The 16,383-nt window shown below is 34.1% G+C and overlaps 1 protein-coding gene across 5 annotated transcripts in view; it reads left to right on the forward strand.

Annotated features, from left to right (window-relative positions):
• The window catches only part of TTC21B (tetratricopeptide repeat domain 21B), a 35,319-nt gene that overhangs the window by 6,741 nt on the left and 12,195 nt on the right, over window positions 1-16,383 (forward strand). For all 5 annotated transcript variants that reach the window (XR_003533533.1, XM_027678705.1, XM_027678708.1 and 2 more), the window contains 14 exons: window positions 74-158; window positions 1,697-1,795; window positions 2,365-2,557; window positions 3,468-3,565; window positions 4,057-4,257; window positions 5,097-5,226; window positions 5,673-5,830; window positions 7,036-7,260; window positions 8,029-8,267; window positions 8,563-8,635; window positions 9,647-9,757; window positions 10,673-10,811; window positions 12,702-12,808; window positions 14,106-14,294. Coding sequence is in view for 4 of the 5 variants with exons in the window: in XM_027678705.1 (XP_027534506.1) it covers window positions 74-158; window positions 1,697-1,795; window positions 2,365-2,557; window positions 3,468-3,565; window positions 4,057-4,257; window positions 5,097-5,226; window positions 5,673-5,830; window positions 7,036-7,260; window positions 8,029-8,267; window positions 8,563-8,635; window positions 9,647-9,757; window positions 10,673-10,811; window positions 12,702-12,808; window positions 14,106-14,294 (2,047 nt within the window). In the remaining variant the exon portion in view is untranslated. The remainder of the gene's footprint in view (window positions 1-73; window positions 159-1,696; window positions 1,796-2,364; window positions 2,558-3,467; window positions 3,566-4,056; window positions 4,258-5,096; window positions 5,227-5,672; window positions 5,831-7,035; window positions 7,261-8,028; window positions 8,268-8,562; window positions 8,636-9,646; window positions 9,758-10,672; window positions 10,812-12,701; window positions 12,809-14,105; window positions 14,295-16,383) is intronic.

Below are 16,383 nucleotides of genomic sequence, written 5' to 3' on the forward strand. Positions count from 1 at the left end.
TTTAGGATAAAATAGATGATTGAGCAAAGGTTTTGTTTTGGTTTCTTCACATTCACTTTTTGTTTGGCTTTAGACTATTGCAGAAAGATGCCCTCAATTTAGAAGCCATAAGAATGGAGGCCCTGCATTTTCTGTGCAGGGAAGGAAATATAACTGAGGTGAGTCTTCTTATTAGCAGAATGTTGAGCACAACACAGCTTTTGTAGGGACTAGATGCCACATGCACTGTTGTCTTTATGTCTTCTCCTCATGTACTTTTGTCTGGTCCTGTGCTACACTTCTGATCTGCAGAAGGAGTATATTCACCTATTCTGACTTGAATGGCTGCTCTAGCTTATTCTTGAGGTGTTTTCTGGATGCCAAGGAAAAGAAAATTTTTAACCCCATCTTTCCAGAAAACAGGTATCAAGTCAAACAGAAGTCTCCACTAGACAGTTAATTGAATCATGTTGATTTGAATCAAAGCAAGTTTTTTTTTGTTTAAATGCTCTTTTGATAAGTTCATAAGTTATTGCAAGTCTTCCGTTATTTTTAAGTATTTCATTAATTGAAATAAAGGAAATAATGAGGTCTTGTAGTGATAGATTTTTGGAAGCAGGTCATAGTTAGTTATCAACAGTCTGTGATGTTAGACTGTATACCCTGTGTTTTGTTCACCATATTTTGACAATAACTGTTTGTTTTTTTCAGCTCTAAGAATTCTACATAACTTCCTTCTACTCGCAAGATCCTTTTTCTTTTTTTGCACAGGGCCACATGCATGTATTTTGTACATACTGTGCTTGTGGCATTTTTCTGGAAATTTTAAAATACTTGGTCTAAATTGTTACCAAAAAAACATTCATTTTTTTTTCTCATTATGCAAAAATACTGGTATAATTTACATGGAGATTTAGCAAAAAAAGTGTTTTCGGTGTGTTGTTTCAGGAGTTTTCAAGTTCTAGAAGAAAAGGTATTTTAGGTTGTTTAACATATTTTTAGTTATTTAAAGAACTTAGTCATTTGTCTATTTATAATCAAATTTAAGTTTTACTTAGACACAGTCATGGGAAATGTGGAGAAACAGTAAGAATTGATGACTCCAGTGAATCTGTCCAGGAAGGAAACTTGCTGGACATAGTAGAGTGTAAACTAAAGATTCTGGGGTAAAATGTCACATGTAACTAAGAACCAAGTCTAGGGAAAAATTTAAGGGCCTGATTAGATTTAAACATGTTTCAGGTGCCTGCATCTAAAATCATACTAAAAAATTCTGTGTACCTGATTATTGTAAGCCCAGAAAATCACCTTAGGTGTTTTGAGAAACTGATGTTAAAAGTCTGAGCATCTGGAAGTGCTTTGTTTTTGAGCATGTGTGTCCGTATCACACCGAAGCCCAAACAGGATTCACAGATCAGATTCCTTGGACTGTCTTGCTTTATGGGACTCTTCTTTTATATCAGACTTAGCTCAAGTCTTTCACCTTTTTTTAGAGCATGGCTAGAGGACACATAATCTGCTTTATTGTTGCTTTACTACTCCAGAGTATTTTCTTAGGAATTCTAAAGTCTTAACTCCTAGCCTTGAAAACCTCTGAATTTAAATTTCAAGATATTATTCCACAATAAAAATGTGAGTAGTTTTTAGTGAAAATCCTTTAGTTGTCCTAATCTGTTAATTCTTTCTATTACTTATTTATCTTTCCTTTCTCTCCAAGGCTTCGGCAAGACTGGGAGACCTAATTAAAGCACTGGATAGGTTAGAACCACATAATTCTCAGCTCTTCTGTAAAATGGCTTTAGCTTTCAGCAGAACAGTGAGTATGTTATTGTATGCAACTATCTAAAAATCCTGGTTCTTGTTTTATTTTCTGGTAGGCAGATGTTAAATGTCTACTAAAAAGTAGAAGATTGCAGACAAACGAAATAGATTAACTCATGTAGCCTTTGGTAACCACATTCAGTATGATTTACAATACTGAAGCCATCTCATTCCAAAAATGGTTTTACTGCCTGCTTTTAAATTAGAAACAGGTTTGCAATGAAAATATTCAGATGTCTACCAATGATGTTCTTTATGTAGGAAAATGACAAGGTTAATCCAATAGCCTTGAAATGGAAGGTTTTTTTAGTCTCTGTATTTATCAGAAATGCTGTTAAGGAAGCATTCAAAGCAACTATCAACTATTCTTTGTTGTATAGCATTGTATATTTATGTTTGAATCCATCCCACTTTAATGTCACTATTTTGTAGAATTACTACAGATTATATTATTTTTGTATGAGATGTTGTTGTCTCAACTGCTACAGTATGTTCAGTGTGTTTTTCTAATTGAATCTGAAAACTAAGAAAAGCTTAAGGTTTAAAGATTGTTTTTACCATTAGTGTGGCCGGAACCAGCTCATCCTTCAACATACAAAAAACTTAGTTGAAAGAGCATTTGATTTGGAATCTGACAATGCAGAATTTGCTACTGAACTTGGCTACCAAATGATTTTACAAGAGAAAGTGAAGGAAGCTTTAAAATGGTACAAGACTGCTATGACACTTGATGAAACAAGTGTTTCTGCACTAACTGGTAAGGTCTTATACTTTCTTTTACTGAAATGCTTTTTTGACCAAGTTTTCCTACTACTGCTGCTAGGAAAATCTATAACTGTTAGAACAGGAGCACTGGGCTGTACTTCCAGATTCATGTTGTGCTGTCTTCCCTGTAGCAACAGATTCTCCTCACTGAATATGTCTTTCGGTCTTACTTTTTGAAAAGTGGATCTTTTCTAACAGAACTCTCAAAGTAATGGTAGGAACAGACATGTCTGTATTTTATTTATTTTTTTATTTTATTTCTGTAAAGCCTAGAAACTAGAGAACTCTTAGGCACGACAAAAATTAAAATATCAAGGGCAGTTGATAGAATAAGCTGTCCGTATCTACATTTGTGTCCAAATTAGATTGAAAAACATAGTCAAAACATCATACTTCAGGTGCATGTTACATGAAAAAACCAAACCACTTTATAAAAAGTCCCATTGCTGTCAAGAAAATGGAAGGTAAAATATGTCATATTTGCTTGGCAAGTTTTCCCCTGTATTTTTTCCCCCTTGACTATGCCATTGCCTTAAACAGTATGAAAAATTTAGATGGTAGGAGTGGTTTGTGTGTGTTTTTATTTTGATTTCCTTCTTGTACTTGTTCTGAATTTAGAAACTAAACGTTGTGGTTCTTCTGCTTAGTCTAGAACCAGTTGAAGATTTACTATTTCAAACTGCTTTATAGCATTGCATATATTAATGTATCAATCATGTATCATCTCCCCTAGGTTTTTCTAGGTATGTAACATTTGCATTATCATAAGTCTTGATCCATTCTTTCTTCTCATGTCACCACTTTATGAAGAGGTTGAGGAGAGAAAAAGTTAATTCTGGCATACAAAGCATATGCTTGACTAGGAAGATGAATTGACAATAAAGTCTTTAAATATGTTACAGGAATCATTCGTTGTCAGCTAATACAAGGACAATTAGAAGACGCAGAGCAGCAGTTGGAGTTTCTTAATGAAATTCAACAGTCCATTGGGAAATCTGGGGTAGGAGAGATCTTTCTTCATTAAAATACTTTGATTACAATCTGAGCTATTACATGTTCTGTATTTCAATCACTCGTGCAGAGCATTCCTAATGGAGTACTGTTAAATCTAAGTTTCAGTTTTTCTCCCTATCTAAGTAATGTGTTCCCTAACTTTGCAACGCAAGTCTATTTGCTTGCAGAGCAAAGCCATCACTGCTTTCCAACAATGCTTTATCTCTGAAGATAAGTTTGAAATGACAAGGAGATATTAATTATTTTCAGTATTTTCTGCTCAGACAAATTTAGAGAGTCTTCAACAAATTAAAGGAATGAATCGATGTCATAATCATCAGTGTCATTTACAGTGAATATACTAAATGTCTTACAGTATTCCAAAATATAAAGAAGAAATGGCTAACATTAATAATTATTTCGTATTTTATGAGTAACAGATTAATGTATCTGGAATATGGAGAATGTTTGGGGGTTTTGTGTTTTTTTTCTCTGTAGGAATTGTCTTTCTTGCGTGCAGTCCTAGCTATGAAAAAACATAAGAGAAAAGAAGAAGTTATTGCCTTATTGAATGATGTTCTGGATACTCACTTTTCATCTTTGCATGGATTTCCTCTTGGTGTGGAATATTTTGAAAAACTAAACCCTGATTTCTTGCTAGAAATTATGAGAGAATACCTTAATTTTTGCCCAGCACAGGTAAGCAGCTGTAGATCACATCTGTCTGAAAATGAGAATTATTTCATTTTGAGACCAGTTAATCAGGAAGCAAAAATATAGGAAATTTTTCCTCTTAAAATGTGAATTTATTTGAAGTAAGTGTGTGTTTTAAGATATTATACCACTATATAATCAAAATAATGATAAAAATACATCTCTTGTAATGCGAGCAAGTTGCAGTAATGACAGCTGAGGAAACTTGGGATATTTATTTAATGCACTCTGTGTGTATAGTTATACTTTCTTAGTATCTCTTAAGAAACTCTAACAATACGGTGAATAGAGGTATCTCATTGTGCAACTATGGTATTCACACTGACCACTCTATTCATGAAATATTTTTACTGGCTTAGGATATCTTTTCAATATACATATATTCTTTCTTCATTTCGGTTCATTTTGTGTGTTGGTAAAAATTAGTGGAATATTGCCTTTTTATATTACTTAAGTGGTTAATTTTCTGTGACTGAATTTTGTGCTAGTTTTGGAACAAAGCCATGTAGAACCTAATACATTGAATGGGGACCTGACATATTTAAAGCAGAAGATACACATTTAAAATTTCTTTAAATAGTATCTTCCTCAAATGGATTATTCTTCTGAAATAACTGGGAGCTGACTTTTGTCATTCTGTCATTACTGGATTTCTAGCCTAATTATAGAACCTTTCCATAAATATGTTTATGTAGAGTTTTAAAATCTTAACAGGCAAACAAGTAGCTTTCCATTGTTATCGTCTGTCCCACCATCTGGAATAAAATTATAATATTTGAAAGTCTAAAACATCAGTATGAGATTTGATTTTTTTTTACTCCTAGCCTGCAAGTTCTGGTCAGTCTCCTTCACCACTTCTTAAGCACTGTGCTTCTGTTCTTGAAACTGTTGTGAAAACTGTGCCTGGTCTTCAACAAGCTGTCTTTTTAATTGCAAAAGTGAAGTACTTGTCAGGTAATAGTTATATGAGTGGTTAGTTATCCACCTCTTTAGTTTATTAAAGATAAAAAAATAATTTCACACATTTAAATCATAATGAATATTTTTCTTTCACTTCAGAACACTGCGTTACAGCTAAGTGAAAAATATTTGCATTTGCCTTTTTTGTAATTTATATGAGGGTATCTTAATTGTACAGACACATAAATATAGTATTTTTTTATCTATTTCTTCCCCAAAAGTTCACTTTTTGAATGACTTACAGATGGAACAATGGGAAAATATCATTCCTTTGACCTGCTTTTGATTTCACGGCATAGCCACATAATACTTTGTATATGAGTTTAATCATTAAATGCTGACATTTATTTAAAAAAAATTCAGTAAATAATAAATGTTTTGTATTTAACCTCTGCATTTCATGTCAACTGTTTTTTGCTTTTCCTTTTTTAACTTCCTAGGGGATATTGAAGCAGCCTATAGTAATCTGCATTACTGTCTGGAAAGGAATCCTTCTTATGCAGATGCACATTTACTGATGGCCCAGGTGTATTTGGCTCAAAACAATACTAAACTATGTTCTCAGTCCTTGGAACTTTGTCTAAGCTACAATTTTGAGGTGAGTTGAACAAAAGAATTAAACCATTTTATTCAGTCAGTCATCTGAACTGTATGGTTTTGGATCTAATAATTTTCAACTGAACTTTTTATGACTTCCACTACAAATTTAATATCTAAATGTTTATATGAATGTGGTATCTGAATATTTATCAAAGAAATGACCATAAGGACAAAACTAATACCATATTACAACATACTGAAAGTGCTTTGAAATACAAAAGAAAGAAATGGCAGCTTTTCCTGAAATCCTTACTTAAATATTAAAAATATATAAACAGAATTTGTAATTTCAGACTAACCTTGCAACAGTCTTCAGAAGCCAACACAGAAGAACTTGAAGAGTCATCCAGTATTGTTTCCTGACTTTTTGCACAGATGTACAATTGCTAATGTAAATATGCACAGATACATGAGGGGATCAGAAGGGGTCTGTAGTTACCTCTTGACAATTCCTGATGCTTAAAGCACTGTAAGTGTTAAAAGAGTAGCCATGTGCTATACTGTCTTCCATTAATGTCACATCTTTGTGCATTTTTTCTGTCCCCTCAGGAGCAAATTTTGTAAATTGAGCACTGTATTAAAAAACATACACTGTTTTGCAGTGGTCCTCACCAGTTTTATTTAATGAGCTAATACATTGCAGTGTGGGATTTTTGATTTGTTTACATCAGTGGAACTTTATGTAGGATTAACATAGAGTTGAAAACACTTTACACACCACCCATTAAGTCAGAGTTGTGCCAAGTCTCTCGAGACTCCTTAGCTGAAAAGTGCCAAACTACCATTTCCTCACAAATAATGTTCTCATCTTAGTTTCTTCCTCCAAGTGATATAAGAAACCTGAAGACTAATACCTAGTTGGGAGACACTGAGGTGCTTGCTACTTCATACAGTTATATTTCCCTTGTAGACACTTTCTTTTCATATGAAGTATGTTTTATGAAGGTGGAGAAATGGCAGGCAGGACTTGTGCTAAATAATGATTGTATAATTCTTTTAATTAATAGCCTGATAAACAGCAGTGTGGGAGATACTTGGAATCCCTTAAAATTCAGTCTAAAGTAAATTACTGAAATAGAAATTGTATATATATTTGGAGAAAAATTGGAATGAAGGCCAATCTTTAAAAAAAAGTCTTGCAAGGGGTTTGAATACTATATATAAAGTAAAATTTGGAAACTCTTTATCTTATATTTTTTGTAGGTGAGAGAACATCCCATTTATCACTTAATTAAGGCCCAAACCCAGAAGAAGATGGGAGAATTGTCAGAAGCTGTTAAAACCTTACAGATGGCAAAGAACTTGCCTGGAATGAGAAAACCTACTGCTTCCTCAAAAACAAAAGGGAAAAGTATTGAAATTGATGCAAGTGATCGTGTGTCTGTATTCCTAGAGTTGGTAGAAGCTCATCGTTTGAATGGAGAACCGGTAAGATGGCAAACTTGTTTAGTTGTAAAACACACCTGAAAACAGCTTCCTCTTCCCATTGACAGAAGAGTCTATTCTCATTAGTTCAGAATAGAAAACCATCACTTCTTTTACCAAGAGGACTTACTTGCTGAGTAAAATCTTTAGCATGTGAATATCTGACTAGAGAACTTGTACCTTAAATTGTACAGAGGAAAAAAACCCACCTGCTTCCAGGTGTTCAATTTTAAGCCTACAAAAACCCTTTAATTTTATACTGTTGATGTTCATTTGCTGGGATATAGATTTCCTGTTTTGTGATCAGAATGCTATTGACAATATTTTTGGATCATATCTTTATCTTTGTGTAGCAGCATTGTTACTATCAGCAGTATCTGGATGAACAGTAGGACACTACATATGTTTAAGAATATAAGAGAAGCCATTCAGTCATGTAGTCAGGAGGTCATCCTGCTCAAAGCAAGACCTGTTAGAGCAAAGTGCTAAAGACATCATCTAGTTGAAGTTTGAGCATGACTTGTATATATGCAACGCAAATGTTCTTTTCTCTACTAAAACCTTTTATAGTAGTTCATATCACATAAACTTTATTTACAAAATAGAGAGGAAAAACACTATAGCAAATCAAGTGGATACTATGACTTGGGTTTTTTGTGGTTTTTTGGTTGGTTTGTGTAATGCCCTAAATACTCACCGGCTTATGATATCTTTATTTTTGACTGTTCAATAATGGGAAATAAATTAATTCTGTTGTTTTATTGTTTGCAGCATGAAGCTGCTATAGTACTCCAGGATGCCATTAATGAGTTTTCTGGAACTCCTGAGGAACTAAGAGTTGTGATTGCAAATGCAGATCTGGCAATTGCTCAAGGAGATGTTGAACATGCCTTGACTATGCTCCGAAATATTACACCTGAACAGCCTTACTTTGTGCAAGCTAAAGAAAAAATGGCAGATATTTATCTTCAATATAGGAAAAATAAGAAGTTATATGCTGCCTGCTACAGGTAGAAGTTTGTGGTGTGCATATATAGTTTCCTAGATATTTAATGATAGCATTGTGAGCTCATTTTTTTCTCTACTACCATAAATCAGAATTATTTAGTGACATTTGAGTAAGTGTGGTAACATTTAAAGGGTAATTGGAATTCTTACTTTAAAAGATCATTCAGATTTTTTTTGCTTTATTTTCAGAAATAAAAACTAAAATCTGCAGAGGATAAAATTGTTGTGCCCTTCTGTTGTTTAGATTCCAGTACTGACATGTTAAATATTGAGCAAGGTTTTGTCTTCTGTTTCCAGTGACCTAGTAGAAAAACTGCCAAGTGCTCATACTTTTCTTCTTCTTGGTGATGCATACATGAATATTCAAGAGGTAAGTGCTTGCAAGAGATGAATGAAGTTGGAGTGTTCATTGACTTTGTCTAATTGAAACAGTGTGGCATGCTGACTCGATTTGTAATTGGCAAACAGAAACTGCTTTAAGATTTAAAACAAACAAACAAATTATTGGCTACACTGTAACTGTTTAAATTCAAAACAAAACTACTGAAAATGCATTTCTTCTAGAAACTGAGCAAGTGAAAGTCAAGGAGGGAATTTTATCTAGAAGAACGCTGACTTAACAAGTGAGAGCTAAATTAAAATCAGAAAGGAGCTGAAGATGTGTAGAAGTGTTCTGAAGTTTAAAATAATTCTAGGTTACATAGTTCTCATGCCGATTGTTTTTATTTAAAAGTTTTAAATTATATAGTTCCTATATGGTTTTTTACATCCTTTACTTTCTTGGTGAACTGGAAATGTTCCTTGGTATTTGTAGAAGACAATGTAGTCAAGTAGACCTAGGAAATTGAAGGATACAGGTGTATATTCATATGTTAAAAGAATAGACTGAGTTAGGACAAGCAACTGATAATTTAGATTACTAATTTGGGGATCTGTAAATGATTAGTAGTTGTTTATTTATTAGTGCTTGTGTATAATTTTCTCCTTAATGAAGAATTATCACACAAAGTAGAATTTGTTTGATCTGCTATAACATGGCTAGAGGAGAGAAATGGATGATCATCCCACAGTAACACATTTACCTCTGTTAACTAGTGACAAACAGTAGTAATAAAATTTCAGTGGAAAAAGAATGAGGTTAATTCAAACTCATTTGTTTGCTAAGTTCTCTCCGTATTTTGTTTTAGCATGGAAATATTAATTTACGTGGGCTTTATACTTACTGCAAATTTAAAGTGACCATTCTTCTCTCAGAAGTATTGTACCTTATAAATCAGTAGTACTTGGCAGTCACTCCTAGAGTTGTTACCAGATTTTGTTTTCTTCATATGCTTTTTATCTTAATCCTTGATTTATGTGTGTTTATATTTTACTGTTGAAGCCTGATGAAGCCATAGAAGTGTATGAGCAGGCCTTGAAGAAAAATCCAAAGGATCCATGTCTAGCAAGTAAAATTGGAAAAGCCCTAATCAAAACACATAACTACTCAAAGGTATTCTATAAGTACTGTATTAGGTTAGTTGGGTACTGTGTCCGTTATTGCCAACATGTGGGCTTTGCCTGACAGGTTGGGTAGAAGAAATACTTTACTTCACATTGCTGAACCAAACATTTTATCCTGAAAATAAGTATGTAGATCCCTTCAGATCATCTTGCCAAAGGCAAAGTTGGTGGACCCACACATTGGTAGATTCAAATCCCTTCAATTGTAGTTCAGGTGACTTGCAGATTCTGTGGTTTGGGCCTGCACTCAAAACCACGTTTAATTGCTTCTCCATTGACCCAGTTTTGCTACATCTCCTAACATTAACACTGAGTAGGAGGGTAGTAATAGAAGCTTTAGCTTCTTGTTGTAGGAGAAACAGAAAAAAAAGTTTTGGGAAAACTTGCAGAAGCAAATGATTTTATTTGGGGAACCTCAAGCTGCTGGAGAGTGCGTTCAAAGTGTGCATTGTGTTTTCAGTGTTATCATTTTCACTTGCTTCCGTTTAGGTCAGTATGGGGAAAATATGTGTCCTTTGTACACACTGAAACAGAACTTTATAACTCTAGTCTGACTGGAATTATACAACTTCAGCAGCTAATGAAAATGTAGTTTAATTGACAGTGATCCTGTCTAAGATAGAATGTGATAACGTGGTTAAGCTATGTAAATGCATGCTGATCAAAATGTGGGCTCTAGTTATTCTATTTGTCTTTAATTTGGCATTACATTTTTGGAAGCCTTGAACTTGCAACTAAATAGCACTTTTAATATGATATTTATTAGAAATTACTTGGCTACAAGAGAAGTAAAGAAAGTAAAGGAAATTCTTAAGCAACACGTCATTAAATACCTAAGTAGCAAGATTGTTGTCTTTAAGGTTTGTCTTTAAATTATACACAGATTTTTGCGTCTTCCTTTTAGGCAATCAGTTACTATGAGGCTGCACTGAGAAGCGGTGAACAGAATTTCCTTGGCTATGATTTGGCTGAGCTTTTAATGAAACTGAAGCAGTATGAAAAGGCAGAAAAAGTGCTTCAGCAAGCTTTAGATCATGAGCCTGGTAGGACTGTTATTAATTCACAGCAAAACGTACAATTTCTATTGTTATTTGTGTTTTCTGCATGATTCTAAGGAGTAAAAGAGTTCCATGTAAACTTCTTTTTGAACTGTTCAACACAGGAGACTATTACGTGTCAAGCACTCTAAACTAAACTTCACTTACATTTAAATATGTTTTGCCAGGACTTTTAAACTTCAAAATGAAGTCAGTAATGCAATAGCAGAGCTCCACACATGCAAGGTTCTTCTGCGTTAACAAATGTTCTGATTCTGAATTGATCAAGTATAGATGAGTCAATCCTGCTGTTAGGGGATGGTTGTTTAGGTGGTAAATACTACCCAGTATCCTGTAGAGCAAAGAAATTGAACTGGTTGAAGATGTTCAGGATCCCCCTTTTACATGTTAGGAATATGAACTTACAAAGCTTAAACTTCTGGATTTTTTTCCCCTTGTTTTTATTAAAAGGCAGTTAAGAAGTTTTAAGCTGTTTAGTTGAGCTATAGCCTTAATTAAGGAAATCTTTTTGCAGTAGTTTAATTACATTTGTTAACCTTTGAGGCTATCTGAATATGAAAACAGTATTATCAAGTCTTATTACTAGTCCATTCTGTAAGTTTTTCTTACGTCACTATTTTCCGGGTTTTTTCATGCTTTGCAAGGGAGTGTTGGTTTTCTGTCTTGTTTACGTGTTACTGAAAAAAATCCTCCAATTTAATGTTGTATTCCTGTCTTAGTTAAGCCTTTGAGGATCTGGCTAATTTAATAATCATGTTCAAGACAGCTTGATTTTCTAGAGTGGAAAGATAATTAGCAGTAACTACAGTTTGCTCCATGTACTTTAAAATCTTTTCTTCCATCTTGAAGGAGAAAGTACATAAGCCAATACCCTTTTTGTATGTCTTTTGATATACACAAATTCTCTATGTGAAAAATGTTTATCTTGACTGATTGGGAAAATTATTTAACAGTTTAATATTTTAAATTTTTTTAGAAATGCTAAAATATCCTTAGTTTGCAAAAGAAAAACGAATTACAGGTAATGTACTGGAGGGAATGATCTTACATGGTTGTCTCCATGGTCTAATCTCTGAATTAGAATAGCATGTCACAAGTACAGCACCTTGAAGACCAATTTGCTAATAGAGTATAGCTCTACATACTTATTTTTTAATTTTAATAGAGACAAAACATAGATTTCCATGGCTTTTTTATTTTAATGTGAAACTGTGCTCAAGATACCATTTTGTCAATAGATTAAAATGAATATAAGCCAGGGAGAACTTGTATTCTTCAAATATTAATTTATGTGTATACATTTTAACTATTATTCAAAAGTAACTTGCTGCTTTTTAAGTAGATACTGAAATATTTAGTTAAAATAACTTTGTATTCATGCTTGGTTCAGACTCTAGCAAAAGAAATGTAGTTTGAGGTCTGACTAGAAATTTCATCAGTCATGCTTTTTGCATGTACAGTAACACATTGAATCGATTTGGACATTTTTCATTAACTTTGAAGAGGATTTAGACAAGAAATGTCAGGAATGGCTTTATTTCCTGTCCATTTAAATAAAAATATTTTCTCTCCTATTTCTGAGAATGCAAATAGACTAGAGAGTCTCAATTTTTTTGTATTCCTTTTGCATCTTTCAATATCTTTGGCCTTAAATTTCACTTTGTTTGTAGTGTGTAATGTTTACTCTGCTCACTACCAGCATATTCTGCCCGCTGTCAAAACACTGCCTAAAATCACAATCCTAAGTAGGTAAGATGGAGCTGTGAGTTTTTCATGTAAGCTCTTGTGTGGAGTATGTGGAGAGCTTCATCTTTCTTTGACTTTACCAGGATCAGTTCTTTCAAGAATAATGTTTTTTAAATGTGATTGTTGCAGTTAATGAATTGTCTTCACTGATGGAAGATGTACGTTACCAGGTGCTTCTGGCAAAAATTTACAGCAAAATGGAGAAGATTGACAAAGCTATTGCTTCACTACAACAGGTAAAAGACTGACAATAAATACCTATGAAAGCTTGCAATGTCCTCGTGTTTATCCCTGGTTTCACTTTTATCCCAGATTCTAACCATAATATTCCTGTGAATGTGGGAATGTGTATATATGCCAGGGGTAAAGCACCGGTGACTGGTGCAAAATTTGAAATACATAAGGGGCTAGAAAATCTAAGCTTTTTGCAAGCAGTATTACCTGACTTTTAAATCAGAATGCAAGCTTTTACTGGAAGCCTGCAGTTGTACTATGCCTTCATTTGTGTGTGGAGCATAGTTTTAACAGAGCCGGTGAAAATGAAATTGGCCATGGGGACAGCAATGTTACGTATCTTTAGCTCGGCATTGAACACCATTCATAGAGCAATCTGGAACAGCTTTTGATGGCTACTTGTCATTTTGTTGTACTACTGTTTATTTTAAATAGCAATAATAAGATCTGTTCATTCTGGAGTTGAATATTACCACTCAGACGAAGGCTAGAAAGGACAAAGTTGGAAGCTAGAGATTTAATCCCTTAGAAGATGCTTTCTTGACACAAAGGTTGAGCAAGAGGTTGGGTCAGTAGATTCTATTCCATTATACCTCCACTCTGTGAAAGTGAAGGTAACAGAAATGGTAAGCCTTGGTAGCATCTTCTGACCAGCAAGAAAAGTAAAGTGTGTAGATTGGTTAGAAATGTAATTGTATGTAAGAGTTAAAAACCTACCGATACTGGTATTTAATCTCTTGTTAAATTCTTCTTTTTTCCTTATAGTGTACCATTTTCTTTCACAAAGTTGACTTTTTTCAACCCAGTTCTCCTTTAGTAAAATTCTCCCTGGAGCAATCTCCTTCTCTTATCTTTTCTTTACTTTCTTAGTTCTTCCAGGTTTCTCACTGTATCACACTTCAAAAAACTTTCTCTCCTTTTGTTTTTGTTGGTTTTGTTACTACCCTCAAAACTGTCCCTCCTAGTACCCATTCTCTTTGAAATATTTCCCTGTTCCTTTTCATTCTGATGCCACATTAATTTACACAAAACCGCACCTCTATTTTGATCATTTCAGCTGGACTATCTGCTCAGTCATGTTACTGCCTCTTAAACAGGTTTATTCCCTTGGTTTTAGAAGTTCTCCCCAGATTTTACTTTGTGTTTTAGTTCTCCTTCCCTGCTAGGCAAAATGGTAGGGGTGTATGAAGCAGCAAAATAGTGCTTCCTTCTCTTAAAAAAATTAAGAACACTATTTTAAAGTAGATAAAATTAATTCCTTTGAAAATTTTTGACTGCTCACTGCTCTCCTCACACTAGGCTCGGGAATTACAAGCCAGAGTGCTTAAACAGGCTCAAGTACAACAGCTGGATGCAGTTCCTGCACAGAAACAGTTAGCAGCTGAAATTTGTGCTGAGATTGCAAAACATTCTACAGCCCAGCGAAACTATGAAAAAGCAATTAAATTTTACAAAGAAGCCCTTGTTCACTGTGAAACCAATAACAAGGTCAGTTCTCCCTCTGACTATTTTGCATTGTTTTTCCATTCAGTTTTTAGATCTCGCAATACATTTTTCCAGTTATTCACAGTAGAAGTATATTTGCAATTATTTCTACTTCATGATATACGTAGAGCCTTGAACTTTCTGCCCTTCATTGCTTATCATGATAAAATAGTCGTATGTACTAGTAATTTCTGTCTCTTACCCAAATTCCTGACTCAAATGTTGGTCTACGAGCACTCCAAGGTGTCTTTTAGGTCATACAGTGAGTCTGTCTTCAGGTACAGGTTTAGTGTGTGTAAGGTATGGTAATAATGGAGATTATTTCAGTCTTTCTTGTTACCTGTCCTCTGGAATGAACTTCTGGTGATTTTGGTTAGTTCAGGCAATTTCTGTCTTTTCTGTGTCAGCTTTAGCAGTTTTAGACTTTTATCTAAACTTGGTAGGATTCTGATTTTAGTCACAAAACGTTGCTGCTTCTCCTCTGTGCTGTCTCCTTCCCACAAGTTGATAAATACAGGTAAATTTGAGCTTATTTTTATCCTCCTCTTCCTTCTATTCCTTTCACAGCCCTGGACTTTGGAGATGAGAGGTAGAAGCAGAAGTCTAAGAAATCTGTAATTATAAGTGTCAACTCATTATACCCACTCAAAGTGGAGTTTTTTTAGCTTAAAAATAAACAAATATAATTTTTGTTCATTTTCCATTATTTTCTATCATAATTATGTTATATATTTAGTTGTGTGTGAAGACTTCTTATTTTACTGCTTCTTATTGAACAGTTGTCACATTCACCAGCTGCGAAATTATCAGCATATCACCTAGTTTTAATACTTGAACTCACGTGTTGTGGTTTTAAGAATCTAGGTCCTTCCTAAAGATACAACTTCAGCATATTTGAGACAGGCTTTCCTCAAGACATCTTATAAGAATGATGATGGAGAAGAGAAATTAATTAGGAGAGGAATAAAAACATCCTTAAAATAGTGACTTCCCTATTCTACTGTTAAGAGCAAGGGGACTGCCTGTCATAGTACAGGTACAGCTATGGCTTTTGTTATCAGTATCAAAGCCTTAATCTTTTACCAGCATAGCATTTCCCTTCAATTCTTGATAAAATCATGCTATTGAGAGATTCTCATTGTTACAAGATGTGCCGTGCTGCTGACATTTGTACTGAATATCTGTTAGATGCACTTACTGAAGATTTTTGTTTCAATCCTTCTTTGCTAGCAACACAGAATACAATGACATCTTAGAAAATACAAGTCTGAATTTATAATTAATTACTTGTTGCCTGCTTAGAGTACTGAAAGCAAAATACTTTGTTATAATTAGTATAAAGGAGTTATCTCAATTTATTTTTACAGTTTCAGTAGATTTGAACTTGTTTACGTCCCTTCATTTTTAAAAAACATTGCTACTACAAGATTGGAATTGAATTATTTTAGATTACAAAATATAATTTTGAGCTCTTAAACATTCCCCTGTTTCTTCATGTCTTCAGAATTTACTTTCCTTAAAATTATATATGGAAATAATGGACATTCCTTTGAAGCTATTTGTACCTTGTTTCATCAGAACAAAATGTCCTGTATTTTAGCCAAAGTAACCCAAAATACATTTGAAATATTGCATTAAACAAATTATTCAGGTAAATGTGAGAGATTGCTGTCCATGTCTTAAGGGGTTTGTGTTGTGTTGTTTTGTTTTACATAGTTAAATCTGGTAGGTAGTACCCTACCTTTGCTTCACTGACCAGGTAAGAGGCAAAGCAGTGTGCAGATGCAGACTTGAAGTGGCTCACAGATTGCATCAAGCACATCATTTCACAGAATCGTTGTTTGTGTTGGAGATGAAAATTTAGAGACCTCTTCCAGTCAGTAGAATGTAGTATAGAAGTTCAGCTTAACTGGCTTTTTTCTCTGACCTACTCAAGGCCGGAAGAGTTCCTTGACCACAAGGCTGTTTTTTGGTATTCCACTGTGCTGTGCACAAAAGAACAGTGGCTTAAAAAAAGCTGTCATAATTAAAGTTCTTACATGCATGCATTCTCTGTATCCTTTCAATGCTTACCCTCCTGCCTTTCTGTTTC

This window comes from Neopelma chrysocephalum, unplaced genomic scaffold (genome assembly GCF_003984885.1).
Source record: "Neopelma chrysocephalum unplaced genomic scaffold, ASM398488v2 Primary Assembly neopelma1_44, whole genome shotgun sequence".
Taxonomy (NCBI): domain Eukaryota; kingdom Metazoa; phylum Chordata; class Aves; order Passeriformes; family Pipridae; genus Neopelma; species Neopelma chrysocephalum.